At 43.5% G+C, this 24,442-nt stretch overlaps 2 protein-coding genes across 9 annotated transcripts in view; both read left to right on the top strand.

Annotated features, from left to right (window-relative positions):
* LOC110508666 (potassium voltage-gated channel subfamily H member 2) overlaps nt 1-13,561 on the top strand; it is a 32,853-nt gene extending 19,292 nt beyond the window's left edge. The window contains exons 2-11 of the mRNA XM_021589368.2: nt 5,914-6,336; nt 6,545-6,941; nt 8,163-8,362; nt 8,543-8,795; nt 9,253-9,446; nt 9,601-9,700; nt 10,389-10,670; nt 10,874-11,075; nt 11,269-11,470; nt 12,007-13,561. Coding sequence (XP_021445043.2) covers nt 5,914-6,336; nt 6,545-6,941; nt 8,163-8,362; nt 8,543-8,795; nt 9,253-9,446; nt 9,601-9,700; nt 10,389-10,670; nt 10,874-11,075; nt 11,269-11,470; nt 12,007-12,354 — 2,601 coding nt within the window. The 3' untranslated portion in view covers nt 12,355-13,561. The remainder of the gene's footprint in view (nt 1-5,913; nt 6,337-6,544; nt 6,942-8,162; nt 8,363-8,542; nt 8,796-9,252; nt 9,447-9,600; nt 9,701-10,388; nt 10,671-10,873; nt 11,076-11,268; nt 11,471-12,006) is intronic.
* A 3,011-nt stretch (nt 13,562-16,572) lies between these two features.
* Nucleotides 16,573-24,442, top strand: part of LOC110508665 (microtubule-associated protein 4) — a 52,510-nt gene continuing 44,640 nt past the window's right edge. For all 8 annotated transcript variants that reach the window (XM_036967039.1, XM_021589362.2, XM_036967043.1 and 5 more), the window contains exon 1: nt 16,573-16,846. The gene's annotated coding sequence lies outside the window, so the exon portion shown is untranslated. The remainder of the gene's footprint in view (nt 16,847-24,442) is intronic.

Below are 24,442 nucleotides of genomic sequence, written 5' to 3'. Positions count from 1 at the left end.
TTTGTTGACTTGGCTTTCGAAGACCTTAGATAGGCAGGGCAGGATGGATATAGGTCTGTAACAGTTTGGGTCCAGGGTGTCTCCCCTTTGAAGAGGGGGATGACTGCGGCAGCTTTCCAATCCTTGGGGATCTCAGACGATATGAAAGAGAGGTTGAACAGGCTGGTAATAGGGGTTGCGACAATGGTGGCGGATAGTTTCAGAAATAGAGGGTCCAGATTGTCAAGCCCAGCTGATTTGTACGGGTCCAGGTTTTGCAGCTCTTTCAGAACATCTGCTATCTGGATTTGGGTAAAGGAGAACCTGGAGAGGCTTGGGCGAGGAGCAGCGGGGGGGGCGGGGCTGTTGGCCGAGGTTGAAGTAGCCAGGCGGAAGGCATGGCCAGCCGTTGAGAAATGCTTATTGAAGTTTTCGATAATCATGGATTTATCGGTGGTGACCGTGTTACCTAGCCTCAGTGCAGTGGGCAGCTGGGAGGAAGTGCTCTTGTTCTCCATTGACTTCACAGTGTCCCAGAACTTTTTGGAGTTGGAGCTACAGGATGCAAACTTCTGCCTGAAGAAGCTGGCCTTAGCTTTCCTGACTGACTGCGTGTATTGGTTCCGGACTTCCCTGAACAGTTGCATATCACGGGGACTATTCGATGCTATTGCAGTCCGCCACAGGATGTTTTGTGCTGGTCGAGGGCAGTCAGGTCTGGGGTGAACCAAGGGCTGTATCTGTTCTTAGTTCTGCATTTTTTGAACGGAGCATGCTTATCTAAAATGGTGAGGAAGTTACTTTTAAAGAATGACCAGGCATCCTCAACTGACGGGATGAGGTCAATGTCCTTCCAGGATACCCGGGCCAGGTCGATTAGAAAGGCCTGCTCACAGAAGTGTTTTAGGGAGCGTTTGACAGTGATGAGGGGTGGTCGTTTGACTGCGGCTCCGTAGCGGATACAGGCAATGAGGCAGTGATCGCTGAGATCCTGGTTGAAGACAGCGGAGGTGTATTTGGAGGGCCAGTTGGTCAGGATGACGTCTATGAGGGTGCCCTTGTTTACAGAGTTAGGGTTGTACCTGGTGGGTTCCTTGATGATTTGTGTGAGATTGAGGGCATCTAGCTTAGATTGTAGGACTGCCGGGGTGTTAAGCATATCCCAGTTTAGGTCACCTAACAGAACAAACTCTGAAGCTAGATGGGGGGCGATCAATTCACAAATGGTGTCCAGGGCACAGCTGGGAGCTGAGGGAGGTCGGTAGCAGGCGGCAACAGTGAGAGACTTATTTCTGGAGAGAGTCATTTTCAAGATTAGTAGTTCGAACTGTTTGGGTATGGACCTGGAAAGTATGACATTACTTTGCAGGCTATCTCTGCAGTAGACTGCAACTCCTCCCCCTTTGGCAGTTCTATCTTGACGGAAGATGTTATAGTTGGGTATGGAAATCTCTGAATTTTTGGTGGCCTTCCTGAGCCAGGATTCAGACACAGCAAGGACATCAGGGTTAGCAGAGTGTGCTAGAGCAGTGAGTAAAACAAACTTAGGGAGGAGGCTTCTGATGTTGACATGCATGAAACCAAGGCTTTTTCGATCACAGAAGTCAACAAATGAGGGTGCCTGGGGACATGCAGGGCCTGGGTTTACCTCCACATCACCCGCGGAACAGAGAAGGAGTAGTATGAGAGTGCGGCTAAAGGCTATCAAAACTGGTCGCCTAGAGCGTTGGGGACAGAGAATAAGAGGAGCAGGTTTCTGGGCATGGTAGAATATATTCAGGGCATAATGCGCAGACAGGGGTATGGTGGGGTGCGGGTACAGCGGAGGTAAGCCCAGGCACTGGATGATGATGAGAGAGGTTGTATCTCTGGACATGCTGGTTGTAATGGGTGAGGTCACCGCATGTGTGGGAGGTGGGACAAAGGAGTTATCAGGGGTATGAAGAGTGGAGCTAGGGGCTCCATTGTGAACTAAAACAATGATAACTAACCTGAACAACAGTATACAAGGCATATTGACACTTGAGAGAGACATACAGCGAGGCATACAGTAATCACAGGTGTTGAGTTGGGAAAGCTAGCTAAAACAGTGGGTGAGACAACAGCTAATCAGCTAGCACAACAACAGCAGGTAAAATTGCGTTGACTAGGCAACGGGGCCAACAGATAAAACAAACAAGCAGAATGGAGTACCGTGATTAATGGACAGTCCAGCGTGCATCAGCTATGTAGCCAAGAGATCAGTGTCCAGGGGGCAGCGGTGGATGGGGCAGGGAAGCTGGACTGGCGAGTGTTATCCAGGTTAAAAAACTAACAATGACTAAATAGCTTGTAGCTAGTTAGCTGGTTAGCTTCTGGGGGTTCTTGAGTGTGTACTAAAATTAAAAATAATAGCGATTCCGTATCACATTGGGTGAGGCAGGTTTCCGGAAGGTATAAACAAGTTAAAAATCAAAAAGAGATAGAAAGTAAATATGGATCCAGTGAGTGTTTGGGACGCGGCGATTCAGACGGTTAGCAGGCCTGTGCTAACAAGCTAACAGTTTGTAGGCCCGGGCTAAACAAGGTAGCAGTTAGCGGACCGGAGCTGGACAACCTAGCAGTTAGCAGGCCGAATTAGCAAGCAGGGAGATAGCGAGGGCTAGAGAGTTAGCCTTTGGGGAACGTCGCGATGGGGTGAGTCTGTTTATTCCTCTTCATGCGGTGACATCGATAGACCGGTCGTGGGCCCGGGTATTGTAGCCCAGGAGTATGCTACGGTGGTAGCACAGGTGCGCTGGCCGGGCTAGCTTCAAGCTAAGTGGGTGGAAACGCTAGCCAGGAGTAATCATCCGAGGTTGCGGAATGACTTGGCTGTGAACAGCATTGCTGAGGATGAGGAGTGACATGGAAGAGCACTGAAGAAGTTTTACTTAAAGTTTTACATGTTACTTAAAAATGAAATGTAACTATTCAGCATTTTATCAATTGCCATTTGGGTCCTCTTGTGAATATGAACATGTAAATATGTTTAAAATGTATTCTTAAAGCTGTTATTTATTCATTCAAAAGTGTAATTTGAAAAAATACTAATAAAATATTTTTATTAGCAATCTCATGGTCATTTTTTATCATTTGTGTTACCCTACATCATACTTCAATCATGTTCTTTCATTATATATTACAAGACAGGTCATCATTTCATGTAATTCAAACAATTTCAGTGCTACTTTTCACATTTATTCTTATAACAAGACATGGGCTATTTGTCAAACACAGTATGTAATGTGACTAATGCAGAACCTACATCTCTATGTAAATGCAACTGGTATCTTAGTGGAAGACACAAAGGATGCAGTTCCAACTCTGTTACACTGTCAGTAATTACACCGCTCTTGTATTAATAGCATAAATGAGAAGTATAGTAAACTAACAAATGAAAATGGCAGATACTGCTCTTTGCTTTGGTATTACCCTGCAATTTATAACATTTCATGCCAAGGAAGAAGGCAGTAACTGCCGTTTAAGGGTCAACGGTCATGTCAGAGGTCAGGGTCAACATGAATATAAAATGTACTCATAGTAAGGCAACAGACCATTACATCTCCAATGATAACCCTAGAATTAATTTGGCTGGACAATTAAAAAACTTTGAAGCCATTATTTTCAGTTCCACTCTATGAGCAGTTACCGCCTTTTTGCTTGGGAGGGCAGTATGCTTTTCTGGAATTGGGGAATAATACACCTTTATTTATTTATTTATTTACAATTCTGTAATTTACAGTGGAGGCATGAGTCTGACCAGCAGTTCCCCAGAGAATGCCAGACAGCCCATACAAGAGCGAGTTTTGATTGGGTTTTGGTGAGTGATTGAGAGGCTGGGGAGAGTTTGGTCGGTGAGATTATCATTAGAACGGCTAGGGCTTGATTGGAAGTCCTCAGTACTCTGACTGTCACACTGTTTCAGTTTGCCTTATGTACACTGTTTTGTTGTGTAGATGTTCTGTACCTGGCTTTGATATCATATGTAACAGTATAGGTTCCGTCCCTCTCCTCGCCTCTACCTGGGCTCGAACCAGGGACCCTCTGCACACATAAACAACAGTCACCCACGAAGCATCGTTACCCATCGCTCCACAAAAACCGCAGCCCTTACAGAGCAAGGGGAACAACTACTTCACGGTCTGTCACCGATTGAAACGCTATTAGCGCGCACCACCGCTAACTAGCTAGCCATTTCACATCGGTTACACATACAAAGAAACAATAACCACAGGGCTTAGGGCTAATGCAGGTAATGTGATTCAATGTGCTTTAGCTGAAGATGCATGGTACACAGAAGGCTCATATCTTTGTAATTTATTTCCATTCGTATTTGATCTTCACTTTGGAACTACAGTTTGCAAAGATGTTATGGGGACATTATGGGGATGTTATGGTGTCGTGCACGAAGGGATGATATTTATAAGAAGTTGCCAACATGCCCTCCCATAAGTGTGTACAGTTCTTTAACTTCGTCTGTCATATTTTCTTTGCAGAAGCCTGAAGGCTGGAGCCACCTGCTCCTCGACTCCAGTCTCTTGTTAAATCAAATCAAATTTGATTTGTCACATGCGTAGTAAACAACAGGTGTAGACTAACAATGAAATGCTTACTTACGAGCCCTTCCCAACAATGCAGAGATGTTGTTGTTGAAATAGTAAACAAAAACAATAATAACTACAAGGAATAAATAAAATAAAAACAAGGAATAAATACACAATGAGTAACGTTAACTTGGCAATATACACCGGGTGGGTACCAGTACTGAGTCCATGTGCACGGTAATTGAGGTAGATATGTACATATACTGTAGGTAGGGATAAAGTCACTAGGCAGCGGGATAGATAATAAACAGTAACAGCAGCATACAGTACGTGATAAATCAAAAGAGATTAGTGCAACGAGGGTCAATGCAGATATTCCAGGTAGCTGTTGGTTAACTATTTAACTAACTATTTAACAGTCTTATAGCTTGGGGTTAGAAGCTGTTCGGGGTCCTGTTGGTTCCAGACTTGGTACATCGGTATCGCTTGCCGAGAGAACAGTCTAACAGTCTATCATTCCTTCCCCCCTCCCTCGCCCCTTGCCCTGCAAGTGTATACTCATCAGACGTCATGATACGTCATCAGAAGTGTCCACTTAATTTGAGGGCTGAGGGGATAGTCTTTTCAGTGTTTGGACCGCAATCACTGACTAGGGCCAGCTCAGGGCTGACACTGTCATCTTGATTTCAATATGTACAGATATAGGATCTTAATTTGATTACTCTTTGGATGCTGAGAATTTTTCTGCACCACAGGAAATGCAGATGAGCTTCGTGATTTACATAAATTCACTGAACGCCCACACTAACACACGGTTATATTAACAGCATTTCACTTTTCATGTAGCCTGCTTTTGGCCAGCTAAAAGCCTAAGCACTGATCAAGCAACATTATGGTCTCTAAACGTTCAATCCTGTTGTAGGATCTTCATTTGACCTATATTGTCACAGCAACATTTTAACATTTAGCCCGTAATAAGTTGCTTGATTGGTGGTTAGGCTATTAGCTGGCTACATGAAAAGTGCAATACTGTTTCATTTGCTCCTTTGCTTTTTTTTTTGCGCTATAATAAATCAAGTAGTTGTGTTGAAGCCTAATGGCTACGCTCAATAATCCACTGTTTGTGTGCTCCCATCCTATTCATTGGTACAACTTGAATTTGAAGTGGCTTTAAAGTAGAGAAAAAGGTCAAATCCTCCAAAAATGTAAATGATGACACTGGCCTACATTAAAGAGCATATTTGCTCTTGGACCACATCGTTTTTAGAGGACAGGTTTCCCTTGTGGTCATCAAATTCAACACCCTTCCATCTTTTGATTTCAGTCTCATCAGCAAAGTCAGTCACATTTCCTTTCTTTCCTTCCCAAGGTCCTCTCACTAGGTGCAGATGTCCTACCAGAGTACAAGCTCCAGACCCCTCGCATCCATAAATGGACCATCCTGCACTACAGCCCCTTCAAGGCGGTGTGGGACTGGGTCATCCTGCTCCTGGTCATCTACACTGCCATCTTCACCCCCTACTCTGCGGCCTTTCTCCTTAGTGACCAGGAGGGGGCGGCCATGCAGACCTGTGGTTACTCCTGCTCTCCGCTCAACGTGGTGGACCTCATCGTGGACATCATGTTCATTGTTGATATCATCATCAACTTCAGGACGACGTACGTCAACAACAATGACGAGGTGGTCAGCCAGTCACAGCGGATCGCTGTGCACTACTTCAAAGGCTGGTTCCTTATAGACATGGTGGCGGCTATCCCCTTTGACCTGCTCATATACCGCTCGGGAGAAGAGGTGAGGAGATCAGGGTGGAATGGTCTTATTGTACCTATCCAAATGCTGCTGTGAGAGTCTGTTATAAGAATCCGTGCAAATATGTATTTATTATTTCTTAAGTAAGCTGACACAGTGAAAGTAATAAAACAAGTTTGGTTTTATGGCTAGGTGTTCTGCATGTGTGAATGACCATTGTTTGACCTCTTTCTGACTTATACCGTTTTAGACAACAACTCTGATTGGTCTGTTGAAGACTGCTCGGCTCCTGCGATTGGTGCGTGTAGCTCGGAAGCTGGACCGATACTCTGAATATGGAGCGGCCGTCCTATTCCTCCTCATGTGTACCTTTGCCCTCATAGCTCATTGGCTGGCCTGTATCTGGTACGCCATTGGTAATGTGGAGCGTGCAGGAGCAGCCCGGATTGGCTGGCTGGACTCTCTGGGTGACCAGCTCGGAAAACCCTACAATCAGACTATACCAGGGTCAGGTCCCTCCATAAGGGACAAGTATGTGACAGCACTCTACTTTACCTTCAGTAGCCTGACCAGCGTGGGCTTTGGAAATGTCTCACCCAACACCAACTCTGAGAAGATCTTCTCCATCTGCGTCATGCTCATCGGCTGTAAGTCACAATTATTAACCCTCAATACACAAATAAGTATTGCTTTATATACACGCTATGCCTCTATTAACCCATGATTTGAAATTTGACAACACATGAATGGACAATGTGTAATTATGGATTATGTTTGTGGGATGTGTTCAACCTATTGGATAGTCATATCTCGTGCCCACTGCCCAAGGCAATTCTCCCCCGGGGATGTTCATTTTACTGTATCGTGTCTACTAATATAAAAAGCTGCACATTTTGATCAAATCAAATGCTATTTGTCACATGCGCCGAATACAACAGGTGTGGTAGACCTTACAGTGAAATGCTTACTTATACAAGCCATAACCAACAATGCAGTCCAAAAATAACATTTTAATAAAAACCTTTAAAAAAAAGAATAAGAAATAAAAGTAGCAAATAATTCAAGAGCAGTAGTAAAATAACAATAGTGAAGCTATATAACGGGAGTACCGGTATAGTCAATGTGCGGGGGCACCAGTTAGTTGAGGTAATTGAGGTAATACAGTATGTACATGTAGGTAGAGTTATTAAAGTGACTATGCATAGATAATAACAGAGAGTAGCAGCAGTGTAAAATGAGGGGATCGGGGGGGGCAAGTCTAGGTGGCCATTTGATGAGATGTTCAGGAGTCTTATGGCTTGGGGGTAGAAGCTGTTTAGAAGCCTCTTGGACATAGTCTTGGCGGTCCGGTACCGCTTGTCATACGGTAGCAAAGAGAACAGTCTATGACTAGGGTGGCTGGAGTCTTTGACCATTTTTAGGGCCTTCCTCTGACACCGCCTGGTATAGAGGTCCTGGATGGCAGGAAGCTTGGCCCCAGTGATGTGCTGGGCCGTACGCACTACCCTCTATAGGTCTTTGCGGTCGGAGGCCGAGCAGTTGCCACACCAGGCAGTGATGCAACCAGTCAGGATGCTCTCGATGGTGCAGCTGTAGAACGTTTTGAGGATCTGAGGACCCATGCCAAATCTTTTCAGTCGCCTGAGGGAGAATAGGTTTTGTCGTGCCCTCTTCACGACTGTCTTGGTGTGCTTGGACCATGTTAGTTGTTGGTGACGTGGACACCAAGTAACTTGAAGCTCTCAACCTGCTCCACTACAGCCCCGTACATGCACAAAATCATCATGTTTTCCTAGGATTGTAATGTTACGTTTCTTTTTTGGAAATATGCCGAGACCTCTATATCAGTTCTCTCTGTCTATCAACAGCTCTGATGTATGCTAGCATATTTGGTAATGTGTCAGCCATCATCCAGCGGCTCTACTCCGGCACAGCTCGCTACCACACCCAGATGCTGCGGGTTCGAGAATTCATCCGGTTCCACCAGATCCCCAACCCACTGAGGCAGCGGCTGGAGGAGTACTTCCAACATGCCTGGTCCTACACTAACGGCATTGATATGAATGCTGTGAGTCACACACACACACACACACACACACACACACACACACACACAGCTACTTGTTCTGGTCATTTACTGTAAGTGTGGCGAAATGGACACAAAGTAGTACTTGTAAAAAAGCAACATGCAGTGGTCGTCACAAAAGACAAACCTGCTGATGTCTGTCCACTCCTCTATGTTGTCCAGGTGCTGAAGGGCTTCCCAGAGTGCTTACAGGCTGATATCTGCCTGCACCTCAACCGCACCCTGCTGGAGAACTGTAAGGCCTTCAAGGGCTCCACTAAGGGCTGCCTGCGGGCCCTGGCCATGAGGTTTAAGACCACCCACGCACCGCCAGGCGACACTCTGGTTCACACCGGTGACATCATCTCAGCCCTTTACTTCATCTCCCGTGGCTCCATAGAGATCCTGAGAGGGGATGTGGTGGTGGCCATCCTGGGTAGGATATAAACTAAACTGCATTTCCATATGGCACAATAAAAATGGACTTGATTTGAATTTACTAATATCAGCCCTATCCTAAAGCAGTGGCTTTTAACCTTCTGGCTTTTAACCTGTATATTGTTGCAGAGGCTTTCAACCCAGTCTCTCTCATCTCCTCCACTCCTTGATATGCCTCATAGCCCTCCACAATGTTGAGCGTAACATCCTCATCTAGTGGTTACTTCTATGTTAGTCACAAGAATATGAGCGATCACATCCATTTGGAAACCTTGTAAATCACTATAAATGAATACAGAAAAAGTGAATTACATATGAATTAATGACACATTGTCTCTGAATATCCACAATATCTGAAGCATATCATATATCCATGTTGATCATATTCTAAATTAGATATGGTATCATCTAATGTAGCTACATCCAGTAAACAATCTCTCCTTCCCTTCCTGCAGGTAAGAATGACATCTTCGGAGAGCCCATTAACATGTATGCCCGTCCAGGGAAGTCCAATGCCAACGTGAGGGCTCTGACCTACTGTGACCTCCATAAGATCCACAGGGAGGACATGCTGGAGGTGCTGGACATGTATCCCGAGTTCTCTGACTACTTCTGGGGGAACCTGGAGATCACATTCAACCTCCGGGATGTGAGTGGGCTTTTTGTTAAATAATTTTGTCACTAATTCCTTGCTAGAAAGTGAGATTCAGAGGAATATGCTGTCTCTTATCTTTACATTTGATTGTTGGAATTCAAATGTTTTGACTAAAGAAATCACTCTATTTCTTCTCGCTGTTTTTCAGACTGCCACGGTTGCTGGCTCAATGAGCAGTAAGGACTCTGACCATGGTGGAGTCAACCATCGGATTCCCAGACAAGAACTGTCTCTCAGCTCGGACAGAGGTGTGGTACCCTGTTCGTCAAGTACTCTGACTGGCACACAGCTAGATTAGATTGTTATGTGTAATTCAGTTTGATTTGAGTAAACCCATTCAATTTGCATTAATCACACTTGCTTCAATTTAGACTGTTCTAAGTCTGTTCTATCCACACTGAGTATACAAACAAGAACACCTTCTCTTTCCATGACATAGACTTACCAGGTAAATCCAGGTGAAATCTTTGATCCCTTATTTATGTCACTTGTTAAATCCACTTTCATCAGTATAGATGAAGGGGTGGAGACAGGTTAAAGAAGGATTTTTAAGCCTTGAGACAATTGAGACATAGATTGTGTATGTGTGTCATTCAGAGGGTGAATAGGCCAGACAAAAGGTTTAAGTGCCCTTGAACAGGGTATGGTAGTAGATGCCAGGTGCACCGGTTTGTGTCAAGAACTGCAATGCTGCTGGGTTTTTCACGTTCAACAGTTTCTTGTGTGTATCAAGAATGGAGTCAACATGGGCCAACGTCCCTGTGGAACGCTTTCGACACCTTGTAGAGTCCATGCCCCGACGAATTGAGGCTGTTCTGAGGGTGCACGCTATACCCTATGCATTACCCTATAGGCCCTAGTCAGAAGTAGTGCACTAAATGGGGAATAGGATACCATTTGGGACAAACTTTCTGCATTCTCTGCCTTGCCTCACAGATGCAGGGGAGACCAATCCATCCCAGAGACCTGTCCGCAGGGCCAGAGGTCAGAGCTCCAGAGACCAGGGAGATGGGCAGAACACAGAGTTTGAGGGGCTGAGGAACTCAGTTTATTCTTCTTCCCACTCCAGCGGAGATGAGGAGTCAGTGTTAACCAGCCCTGTACAACCAACTTCACTAATGGGGACCCCCTATAGTGAAACCACCATCCTCAACATCAGCAGTGCTTCAGAAGATGAGATGAACCACAAAACTGGCAACACCTGCAACGCTCTCTCAGGTAGACAATCCATCATGAGCACTACTTTTATACAAAACTTTTGCCTTTGTGTTAGAGCTCAGTGGTGTTATTTATCTCCATTGATGCACCAATATAATAGCCACACATGCTGCTATTCATGTCAGTACAGTATACTGTATGCATCTGATGTAGATATTGTATGAGCTGGACTAGCTGTCAGTCTAACCTCCACTCTCTATCAGGGGCTATCTCAGGTGTCTCCAACATCTTCAGTTTCTGGGGGGAGAGCCGTGTGCAGCAGCAGTATCAGGAGGTACCCTGCCACAGCCTGCCCTCCCCTCCCCCTAATCCTCCCACTCGCAACGTTGCCCAGAGCAGCAACAACCGACGGCAGCGCAGCGAGCTAGAGAACAGGCTGGACCTGCTGCAGAGACAGCTCTACAGGTCTGCTAATTCCATATTTAGTGCACTACTTTTGACCAGGGCCCAGGGTATAGGGTGCCATTTGGGATGCAGTCGATGACATCCCAAACCTTTGCTGTTGGGACATTGGGTACTTCAAGGATGGAAGGCTTGAGGTGTAAATGTGGTTGTAGCTGTGGTTGTAGATTCTGACTACTCTACTGGGATCCCTCAGATTGGAGTCACGGATGTCAACAGACATTGGGGCCATCATGCAGCTGCTCCAGAGACAGATGGTGCTGGTGCCCCCGGCCTACAGCACAGTGTCCTCCTCCCCTGAACCGTCTGTCACCCCCACCCTCACCCCCAGGCCTGCAGAAAGGCTGGTGCAGCCTACCTCACCACTGGACTCAGAGACCCTAGCCTCCCTCTCACAGGTACTGTATACCACAATTTGCAACTGAGCACACTGATGTGGGACCATCAAAGCATTTTGGCTGGTGAAAGACACATCTTCCAAGTGATTGTTTTTAGATTGAACCTGGTTATCAATTTAGTGCAGTTGATTTACTGACATGCTGACATTCTTTGCCGGTATTAAGGTCACGTAGTGCAGTTGCAGTTGTGTCATCAGTGTGATAGCAGCACATTGGTTTGAGAGCGTTTGTTTTTGTGCAAAAACATTGGGTTAAAGACACCATTAACATTAGGATGTTGGGTGGAAATCCGCTAAGCCCACCAGGTGGTCTGGTCTAACCCCCTCTGGATGTAGGTCATCAGCTGGTTGGGGCTATCATCCCTCGTCTGTATCCATAGCAAACAACTGATCAGTCTGTCTTATCTAGCCTACTGTATATCAACCAATTACCCCACTTTTATGTTTGGATGTTCACTCTGAGAGGGTATTCTGTAGTTGTGTAATGTAGATCATCTTATCATTCTTCTCACCTCTCACTCTTGTTCTTTACCTCAGTTATTGGTCGACACAGACTTTGACGACAGCCCCTCCAAGTCCTGTGAGTCTCTGCACAGCATGGAGCCAACCCCAGTCCTGGACACACTCCCCCAGACTCAGCCTCTTCGCATTAGCATCCGCCCAGAGCCTCAACCCCTGGGCTTGTCCAGCCATCCAGATACTGTGCTCTTAAGCCTGGTCAAACATGGGAACTTCTCAGTGTCAGTGCCGGGGTCAGGGACAGGATTGGCTCAGTCAGAGCCCTCGGATGGCCGGCGGCGCTCCCTGCCTGGGAAACACACAGCTCTGGACCTGGAGAGCCCCTGGACAACTGCACACCGATACAGCTCTGACCCTGGGAGTTAGGGGCCATCCATGGCACTGTATGTGTAATACTAACAGTCTCACTGTTTATGGACATGGAGTCAGAAGAGGATGTAGTCAAACAAAAACATATCCAAACTGCTTCCCTCTCTGCTCCTGAAATACAATATCCTGGGCTTCGGATAACAACACTGTTTGGTCATTATGGTCCTCAAAGCATATCTTTTCACAAATGTATACTACCATTTGCAGTATTGTATATGGAAACATATTTGTCGTTGTTAGTCAATATCTGTCTCTATATGTCCTTGTTGTCTCCACGTAGGGGTCAACTGGAGTGTTAGCCGGGCTAACACTACTTTCTGTTTTGTCTGGTGTAGTTGTGATGGGAGAGATGTTGCTAAGTTTCACTGGTCTACTGATGTTGCTGTACCGGCTGTCCGGCTCAATGGGTAAAAGCCATGAATTCTGGGATCCATGTCAAATCCTTGAATTACTGAACTCTATTAGCAAGCAATATGCAAACTGTACAAGTTTTCTGTTCTCTTATCATGGTGTAAACGATATGGTTTCTTCTCTCCTTTGTCCTTGAGTTAGCCTAGATGTTAAATGAGATGGCGGGCGCGCTGAATGATGACATAATAACCAATCCCAGGCCAGCAGAGGATTACAGAATGATGATATAATCTACTGAATGAAGTATCTATCAGAACACATTAATATTCCACGATGCAGGCTGGCCAACTGGGACCATTCACCTCCCTTCTCTCTCTGACTCCAGAAGACAGACTGCTCAGTTACTGTAACAAGCAAAGCCAAGTGTAATGCCACTGCTAAAATGCCACTGTTTACACATTGAAGGGCAGGACCTGCATGTGTTACAACCTAAACTAAAATGTTCTGTCTCTTGTTTGATAAACGATTTAGATTGAATGATTTATTGAAAATGCATCTGTATATATTTAAAGAATCTATCGTTATGGTTTATTGATTCATTGTCAGTCTTAGTAGTACCCTTACTTATCCTATTGTTATAGTTGTGTTACTGTCCAGTTCTGGGAAATAGATTACTGCAAGGAAAGTAGCTTGAAATGTATGGATATAATGTAAATATCAGATACAGTTGTTGCAGGTTTTGGCCAGGGTACAGTATTTATTGAATCAATTGAATAGAGTTACCATGTAGTTTGATTTAACTTTGATAATGAACATTTGAATGCTACTCTTGAATAAAAAGATTAACAAGAAATGCATTGTTTTGTGTATGGGTCATACCTTGAAGCTATTCAAACAAAGGACCAATTGAACAGGCCAATGCATATGTCTTATCACGTGTTTATTCATGTGTGTTTTACTAAACATGAACAATAGGACTTTCAGTGGAAAGATATTTAATACGAATTCATGACTATGTGTATACGCTTCAGACTAAAGTCCTACACTGATCTGGAAATAAGGCCTATGCAAATCTACAGTAACTCATAAAACGGCCGGTCACTATCATGTCCTGAGATACCCTTTTGAAATTACAGAGCCATACAGTGCATTCGGAAAGTATTCAGACCCCTTGACTTTTTCCGCATTTTGTTATGTTTCAGCCTTATTCTAAAATGGATTACGTTTATTTTTAAATCCTGTTCAATCTACACACAATACCCCATAATGACAAAGCAAAAACAGGTTTTTATACATTTTTGCAAATGTATTAAAAATAAAACAGAAATACCTTATTTACATCAGTATTCAGACCCCTTTGAGGTGAAAGGAATTGTCCATAGAGCTCCGAGACAGGATTGTGTCGAGGCACAAATCTGCGGCGCATTGAAGGTCACCAAGAACAGTGGAACCACCAAGACTCTTCCTAGAGTTGGCCGCCCGGCCAAACTGAGCAATCGGGGGAGAGGGCCTTAGTCAGGGAGGTGACCAAGAACCTGATGGTCAAGATAAAGATCCAGAGTTCCTCTGTGGAGATGGGAGAACCTTCCAGAGGGACAACCATCTCTGCAGTACTCCACCAATCAGGCCTTTACTCCTCAGTAAAAGGCACATGACAACCAGCTTGGAGTTTTCCAAAATGCATCTAAATGACTCTCAGAACATGAGAAACAAGATTCTCTGGATTGAACTTTTGGGCCTGAATACCAAGCGTCACGTCTGGAGGAAACCTGGCACCATCCCTATGGTGAAGCAGGGTGCTGGCAGCATCATGCTGTGGGGATGTTAGGGTTGAAGGAAAGATGAATGGAGCAAAGTACAGAGAGCTCCTTGATGAAAACATGCTCCAGAGCGCTCAGGACATCAGACTGGGGCGAAGGTTCACCTTCCAACAGAACAACGACCCTCAGCACACAGTCAAGACAACGCAGGAGTGGCTTCGGGACAAGTCTCTGAATGTTCTTGAGTGGCCCAGCCAGAGCGTAGACCCGATCAAACACCTCTGGAGAGACCTGAAAATAGCTGTGCAGTGACGCTCCCCATCCAACAAGACAGAGTTTGAGAGGATCTGCAGAAAAGAATTAGAGAAATTCCCCAAATACAGGTGTGTCAAGATTGTAGCGTCATACCCAAGAAGACTTGAGGCTGTATTTGCTGCCAAAGGTGCTTCAACAAAGTACTGAGTAATGGCTCTGATCACTTATGTAAATGTGATGTTTAAGTTTTTTTTATTTTTAATACATTTGTGAAAAATGCTAAAAACCTGGTTTTGCTGTGTCATAATGTGGTATTGTGTGTAGATTGATGAGGGGAAAAAACTATTGAATCAATTTTAGAATAAGGCTGTAATGTAACAAGTCAAGGGGTCTGAATACTTTCCAAATGCATTGTAGATGTGTTTGATACCGTTCCGTTCATTCTGTTCAGTCATTACAATGATCCTTTTCTCCAATATCTCTACTCACCAGCCTCCTCTGATGAGGAGGACTCCAATCAGGTAACTGATGCAAGCAGTAGAATCAGATTTAAAAAGCAGGTAAAAAAACACCTTCTGGAACAACGGGGACTGTGAAGAGACGCACATAAAGGTACAGACACATGCATGCGTACACATTGTGATATTGTTGTATGGTGATATTGAACATGTTGTGTTGTGGGATGTTAAATTATGTACTGTTTTATCTTTAGCTCATTCAGTGCAAACATAGTTCACTGTTTTATCTTTAGTTGTATATGTAATGTGGGTGCTTTGGTGTGTTTGGACCCCAGCAGGAGCTAATGGGGATCGATCCCTAATAAATACAAATAAAGACAAATACAATCAAGTAGAAACATCTCAAGGATGATCAATGGAAACAGGATGCACCTGAGCTCACTTTCGAGTCATATAGCGATATAAGGTATTTAAAAAATATATATTATACATTTGCTAAAATTTCTAACAACCTGTTATCACTTTTTTATTATATGGTATTGTGTGTAGATTGCTGAGGAATATTTTTTATTTAATACATTTTACAATAAGGCTGTAACGTAACAAACTGTGGAAAAAGTCACTGTCTGAAGGCACTGTATATCATGCATAGTCCATGATGGATGGACAAGACCAAAGTCAGAGGGGAACAGGTGTAGGCCTATATATAAACAGCAACAGCATAACTATAGATGAAAGGCACTTTAGATTTGGCTGGTCCAACAATGGCCAGGGATTATCTGCCAGGGATTATATTCCAAATCAAATGAGACCTGTAACCTCTTAATCGTATAGGAAGCACTGCATTACAGCACAGCACGTGAATCTGTTTGGATGGCAGCAGTGGGATGGGATCGGAGGTCTCTTCTTGTGTCATGGTCTTAAATGTTTTAAAGCCTAGCTGGTCTGACTTTGTTTACCGCATTAACCGAGAGAGACGGGTTTTTATTAGTGTCACTGAGGTCAGGGCAACATGCCCCACGATAAAGCAACACAGCTGCAGACCATTAATCCGGGAGAGTAGGCTAAAGTTACACATGAGCCTGTAACACTAATTAGATTTCATAATAACGGGCTGAGAGAGACAGGCTATGTTTCCATTGTGACGACGAACAGAGACTACGGAATGTAGGCTAACCTTGCATATATTTGAGTGAGACTAGCGGCAAAAGGCGCAACTGCCATTGCCATTGCCTCCATATTACCATTCAGGAGGTTACGTATCGTGCCCATACAGTGTAAACATAACTGTTATCTACTGTTAACGATGATTGGTCAAATTTCGTCACTTGCGTGGAGGGATGGAGACTATTGTTCATTCTGCACAATCACAACAGCTGTCCTTCAACAGATGTGGGCGGCATCTATGCAGGACCGGTGCGCGGTGCCGAATCCTGAGCGTGGATGCAATCATGTGCACCGCTGACAATCTCTGCGTCAAACATAGAGAATCAAACGAAAAACACGGCAGCACTTCTCGACTGTGATAGGCTGAGCGGGGCGAAGGAGGTGGGCTGTTTTCCTGCGGTCAGTGAGTGAAGCGCACTGTATGAGAAGGTGGAACAGACTTCAACCAGCGACATCCACGAGAACCATTGAGAACTGATCAAAAAGAGACAGCATAGGGTGAGTAAAATTATGAATAATGACAATTGACTGGAATGCTACAGGTCTGGTGATTGTCTGGGTGGTAATATTTGTGTGTTTTGCTAGATTGTTCCATGCCCCAGACACGTAGTAATTATTGATGAATGGTTACACGTTTATTACGTAGCAAGAAGCGTACAATATGCACGATATACACAGTTCCCGTCTGGTTGACTGACGCTAATGCGCCCTATTCATTGTTGATACAATATCACATGATGTACCCAAATTAATGTTTACCTGTCCACAGTGGGCGTGTTTGATTCACTCCCACCACGACCAATGCAGAACATTCTCTTTGTTGTGGTGCCGCAGTTGAGTTAAGGCCAAAGGATGCTGACTGTAGACAGGTGTCCTCCGCATCGCATATAGGTCCACGCCAACAGTGCTGACATTGATCGTCGTTACATAAATGTGATATTATGCAGCTTCGACATAATAATGAATTAAGATAACAATGATAGATGCTTAAAGAGTGCACTGCCAGAACGCTCATCCCTGCGGGAAACGACGAACACCACACAATGCCCCCTCTACATGCTGTATCTGTGCTGTGGATTAGGGCACATTGTTCTCCGTCAATGTGTATTGTGTAGCGCCCCTCTCTCTTGACTGTAGCCGTACCATGCATGTAGGTAGGCCTATTGTTTGTTGTGCAATCATGGTTCTGTATGCATGTGAACTATGCCCTCTGTAACGTCCTGCAGTCGTCTTAGACCATGCTCTTTGCCTTGTTTAGATTTATATTCTCAGGTGTATTGCTCCTTGTCACACAACAACGATTTATGTAGTCAGTCAGACAGACGGTCAGACAAAGAAGCACTATAGATAAATGGACCGGGCAGACAGACAACAGACATAAGGACAAATGACTGTATATGGCACAGACAGACAAGTAGACAGGCATGCTTGGATTAGTAGAGATGGCCTAATGCATGCCATGAAATGTATCTCTCTCAGTCCTCTGGAATGATGGGATTAAAGTGCAATCCTTAACAGATTATGGGAGACAGAGCTAGATGGACTGGGACAGCACAGCAGCGTGTCTGTCCATGAAGGTTCACAAAGCAAAGCAGAGGCTGATCCCAAAGACTTGCCGGACAGTCATACCATACAGATTGCCATGGTACTATGAGTAGAGATGTGTGGTACAGCGGAAAGCACTCCAGTGAGGTATTGAAGTTTGCTTTGCTTTGTACGAAATACCAATATAGAACCAAACTTTCAGTCTCAAATGTCTGCATGAGTCCAGTGATCTAACAGCCTCTGCAGGAGTAGGAGATTCCACGATCTCATTGTAGAGTAGAGATACCTGAACCTGAAAGACAACATCTCTTAGGCTGTGTTTACACAGGCAGCCCAATGTTGATGTTTTTCACTGATTTTGACCAATCGCATCAGATCTTTTCACATCAGATATCTTTCAGAGCTGATCTGATTGGTCAAAATGCCAATTAGTGAAAAACATCAGAATTGGGCTGCCTGTGTAAACACAGCCTTAGAGATGTTGTCTTTCATGTTCATGTATCTCTACTCTACAATGACATCGTGGAATCTCCTACTCCTGAAGAGGCTGTTAGATCACTGGACCCATGCAGACATTTGAGACCGTTCTGTTCCAGATTCCAAACTGTCATTGTAGAGTAGAGATATTTGAGCATGAAAGACGAAGTCTCTAAGGCTGTGTAAACACACAGCCTTAGAGACCTGTATGTTATCATTATTATTTAATGATGCTGTCAGTCACAGAAGAGCAGTGAAATATTTAAGTTGTCATTCAGACTGTTTGAAGTGAAGAAAGCCATAACAGTTTGCTGGATTTGATTAGTAATTCTATATATTAATATATAGTCCTGTTCCATCTAGTCCATCATTCCATTGCTCCTCCTCAGTCACCAACGGATATTCAAATGAAAACCCCTCCGTGTGAAATGAAAACAGGCTATTTTCCGTAAAAACGATCCCCCATTATGAGAGCAAAGTGAGGTAAATCCAAAGCGACAACATATGTTTGTTGAAGGGGGAAGCTCAGTATGCCTTGGTGTGCGGCTTCCTCGTCCGCTGCGTGGTCTTGGTGTCAGGTCAAGGTCTGCTGGTCTGTGGTGATGTCTAGCTTTCCTGTCATAAACCATCTTCATCATCCCCACCATGAGATGCTGTCCACTGACTGTGATCTATGAGGACACCAGCCCTCCTCTTTTTCTCCCACAGTGGCCTTGTCTTCCCATCACCAGAGAACTTCACAATAGAGGCAATGTGAAGGTGCTGTATGAGGAGGGCAAGGAGGGCAAGGAGCCAGGGTCTTTGAGAAGAATCCAAGGGAGTAGAAAAAGGGAGAGTGAATGATGTCATCCCCATTAGATGCCACTGTGGCTCCGTTTGAAAATGGATTCTTTGGAGAAATATTTCCTAGATGACTAATGTCAAGGAGCCGTGTAGTTAGGTGGTTTCTACTCTTGTTACTCATTGCTAGTGTCACAGTAAATAACAGAGGTGTTATATCATTGCTATATATTCTGAGATACCTTCTTGTTCATGCTGAGTGTTATGACTCCAACATGATTCTCTAAGAGATTGTACATTTGTAATTTGAAAGCTAGACTTTGTTAAGGAAGGATACGTGTGTGTATTTCTAAGAGGAGCAAAAATATGAGTTTAAATGAGAGAGTAGAACCGATTACAATGAGTGGAGGACCATCAGGTCAGTAACTCCAGGGTCAGGAGCCATTGTAATGGACTGGACTGTGTCAGGTGAGCATCCCATCTTCAGCTCAACATACTTAAACAGGAATTTACGATTCCTGACAGTTTACATAGCAACACAAATGCCAGAATCCCTGAAAGTTAAACTAAGAGCAAAGAGTCAATAGCCTACCACTTGTATCACTGTCTTCTGTGTTCGAACAGAGATCCTGTATTCCCATGCAGCCTTTATAGTTTACACATACGCGCACATGAGCACGCACACACACACACACACACACACACACACACACACACACACACACACACACACACACACACACACACACTTCACAGCTAGTCCTCAAGTCAGTTGATTTAGGTGAATGTCCACACTGGGGGTAAATATAGATCTCACCACTGTGCTCTGACTAAGGCCTACCTGAGTGACTGAGTGACTGACTGGTTGACTGTTTTCAGGGAATGTGTGTGTCTCCCCTGAGAGGATGAGACAGAGCGACAAAGCATTATGTCAGCAGTAACCAGAGATGGTGCCCATCATGCATGAGAGAGATATAAAAACGCTGACTCATGACAAACACTAGGAGACCTGGCAACACATTAACACATTAAGGGACATCTGAGACCAGTACACCCTCGTGTTAAAGAAAAGATTGATCACTGTAACCATAACAAACTACTATTTATTCCCTGACATTACAGTAAATTCCTGTTGGGTCGGGGAACCAGCCCCCTCACTTAACGTAATAACACCACATTATAAAGAGTAACTGCTTTTACATAAATCACACGAATGAAATCAAGATAAAGACTTTAAAAGGAAACGGTCATTTCTGATTTGAGATCCAGAGTGGTGCCAACTTCGCATCAAACATTTCTTTAACACAGACCAAGACCATGGAGTAGATCTGATCCTGCTGAAATAAAATGATAATTACTTCATGGAATAGATCTGATCCTGCTGAATAAAATGATAATTACTTCATGGAATAGATCTGATCCTGCTGAATGAAATGATAATTACTTCATGGAATAGATCTGATCCTGCTGAATAAAATGATAATTACTTCATGGAATAGATCTGATCCTGCTGAATAAAATGAAAATTACTTCATGGAATAGATCTGATCCTGCTGAATAAAATGAAAATTACTTCATGGAATAGATCTGATCCTGCTGAAATAAAATGATAATTACTTCATGGAATAGATCTGATCCTGCTGAAATAAAATGATAATTACTTAATGGAATAGATCTGATCCTGCTGAAATAAAAAGATAATTACTTCATGGAATAGATCTGATCCTGCTGAATAAAATGATAATTACTTCATGGAATAGATCTGATCCTGCTGAATGAAATGATAATTACTTCATGGAATAGATCTGATCCTGCTGAATGAAATGATAATTACTTAATGGAATAGATCTGATCCTGCTGAAATAAAATGATAATTACTTCATGGAATAGATCTGATCCTGCTGAATGAAATGATAATTACTTAATGGAATAGATCTGATCCTGCTGAAATAAAATGATAATTACTTCATGGAATAGATCTGATCCTGCTGAATGAAATGATAATTACTTCATGGAATAGATCTGATCCTGCTGAAATAAAATGATAATTACTTCATGGAATAGATCTGATCCTGCTGAATGAAATGATAATTACTTCATGGAATAGATCTGATCCTGCTGAATAAAATGATAATTACTTCATGGAATAGATCTGATCCTGCTGAATAAAATTATTATCACTTCATGGAATATATCTGATCCTGCTGTATAAAATGATAATCACTTCATGCACGCCACAGCCTATCTTTAGAAATAGCTCAAATGTTGCCGACTGATAATCTTATATACGATCAAATAAATAGATTGTCTCAGCATTGGGCTCCTGAGTGGCACAGCGGTCTAAGGCACTGCATCTCAGTGCTATTTTTATTTATTTTTTAAATTTTAATTAAACCTTTATTTAACTAGACAAGTAAGTTAAGAACAAATTCTTATTTATAATGACAGCCTACCCTGGCCAAACCCGGACGACGCTGGGCCAATTGTGCGCCGCCCTATGGGACTCCCAATCACGGCCTGTTGTGATACAGCCTGGATTTGAACTAGGGTGTCTGTAGTGACGCCTCTAGCACTGGGCTCCCGAGTGGTGCAGCAGTCTAAGGCACTGCATCTCAGAGCAAGAGGCGTCACTACAGTACCTGGTTTGAATGCAGGCTGTATCACCCATAGGACTGCTCACAATTGGCCCAGTGTTGTCCGGTTTAGTGTTTGGCCGGGGTAGGCCATCATTGTAAATAAGAATTTGTTCTAAACTGACTTGCCTAGTTAAATAAATTTTAAGTAAAAAAAAATATTATAATAATTGTCACATCTTGTATTATATTCTATGAAATTATATTATTTTGAGGTTTATTGATGAATGAGACTGTATAAAGAATGAGATATGTTGAATATTGTGCTTGAACTGCAGTTTGCACCTGTTTTCCAAATGAAATAATCCACAAGCTAAAACAAAATGTGTAATAGTAGAAAAGGCCCTTTGACCTTTTGAGTTAGTGACTAGTTCACCTGTGCTTATCTTAACTGTGCTCTGGCACTGATAGTATCACTGTTATGGTCCACTGAGTCGATGACCCATAATGCTCAGCTCTTGCAGCACTCCCTGCACTTTAACATATACAGATCTAGAGCTGAATGGCCAATAGTACTGTAATCAGGTGACTCCTACTACTAATAACTTCGTCAGTTCAAATCGGTTTGACAAAACCGATCATCAACCCTAGTGCAACAGATCAACGGTCTTTAGGTAGGTGTTGCTATGTTAGTCAGTCATCTGGTGTTGGCAGTCAGAGGTTAGATACATACAGTGCCTTGCGAAAGTATTCGGCCCCCTTGAACTTTGCGACCTTTTGCCACATTTCAGGCTTCAAACATAAAGATATAAAACTGTATTTTTTTGTGAAGAATCAACAACAAGTGGGACACAATCATGAAGTGGAACGACATTTATTGGATATTTCAAACTTTTTTAACAAATCAAAAACTGAAAAATTGGGCGTGCAAAATTATTCAGCCCCTTTACTTTCAGTGCAGCAAACTCTCTCCAGAAGTTCAGTGAGGATCTCTGAATGATCCAATGTTGACCTAAATGACTAATGATGATAAATACAATCCACCTGTGTGTAATCAAGTCTCCGTATAAATGCACCTGCGCTGTGATAGTCTCAGAGGTCCGTTAAAAGCGCAGAGAGCATCATGAAGAACAAGGAACACACCAGGCAGGTCCGAGATACTGTTGTGAAGAAGTTTAAAGCCGGATTTGGATACAAAAAGATTTCCCAAGCTTTAAACATCCCAAGGAGATAATATTGAAATGGAAGGAGTATCAGACCACTGCAAATCTACCAAGACCTGACCGTCCCTCTAAACTTTCAGCTCATACAAGGAGAAGACTGATCAGAGATGCAGCCAAGAGGCCCATGATCACTCTGGATGAACTGCAGAGATCTACAGCTGAGGTGGGAGACTCTGTCCATAGGACAACAATCAGTTGTGTATTGCACAAATCTGGCCTTTATCGAAGAGTGGCAAGAAGAAAGCCATTTCTTAAAGATATCCATAAAAAGTGTCGTTTAAAGTTTGCCACAAGCCACCTGGGAGACACACCAAACATGTGGAAGAAGGTGCTCTGGTCAGATGAAACCAAAATGGAACTTTTTGGCAACAATGCAAAACGTTATGTTTGGCGTAAAAGCAACACAGCTGAACACACCATCCCCACTGTCAAACATGGTGGTGGCAGCATCATGGTTTGGGCCTGCTTTTCTTCAGCAGGGACAGGGAAGATGGTTAAAATTGATGGGAAGATGGATGGCGCCAAATACAGGACCATTCTGGAAGAAAACCTGATGGAGTCTGCAAAAGACCTGAGACTGGGACGGAGATTTGTCTTCCAACAAGACAATGATCCAAAACATAAAGCAAAATCTACAATGGAATGGTTCAAAAATAAACATATCCAGGTGTTAGAATGGCCAAGTCAAAGTCCAGACCTGAATCCAATCGAGAATCTGTGGAAAGAACTGAAAACTGCTGTTCACAAATGCTCTCCATCCAACCTCACTGAGCTCGAGCTGTTTTGCAAGGAGGAATGGGAAAAAATGTCAGTCTCTCAATGTGCAAAACTGATAGAGACATACCCCAAGCGACTTACAGCTGTAATCGCAGCAAAATGTGGCGCTACAAAGTATTAACTTAAGGGGGCTGAATAATTTTGCACGCCCAATTTTTCAGTTTTTGATTTGTTAAAAAAGTTTGAAATATCCAATAAATGTCGTTCCACTTCATGATTGTGTCCCACTTGTTGTTGATTCTTCACAAAAAAATACAGTTTTATATCTTTATGTTTGAAGCCTGAAATGTGGCAAAAGGTTGCAAAGTTCAAGGGGGCCGAATACTTTCGCAAGGCACTGTATCTGCCATTAAAGTGGGGGAGTACACAGTACAATATTTTGCTTGGTGATCATAACTATTGGATTACTATGCCTTTTACAGTAAAATGGGGGAATTAACATATGGGAATATGAGTGTCGAATGAGGCTTACTGAGAGCATTTTGTGTAAACAGAAACACCATCCCCTGAACAAGGCTGTTGCTTTGGATGGCAGGATAAAGCCAGGGATTCCCTGCCAAGCTGCTGGCCCAGGCCCACTCTGTGGGTTACTCTGTACTGTGTTAGGCTAGGCTGTGTGTTACAGTAGGCCCGCTGTGGTTTTTGGGGATGATTGCGTGACAGACGGAGGGAAGGATTGAGTCTAATAGAACATGTCCTGGCTGCATGTGGACGTGCGG

The sequence above is a fragment of the Oncorhynchus mykiss genome, chromosome 28 (genome assembly GCF_013265735.2).
Source record: "Oncorhynchus mykiss isolate Arlee chromosome 28, USDA_OmykA_1.1, whole genome shotgun sequence".
NCBI classification, from domain to species: Eukaryota; Metazoa; Chordata; class Actinopteri; order Salmoniformes; family Salmonidae; genus Oncorhynchus; species Oncorhynchus mykiss.
Note: the sequence above shows the minus strand (reverse complement) of the source record. Positions and strands in the feature narration are given on the sequence as shown.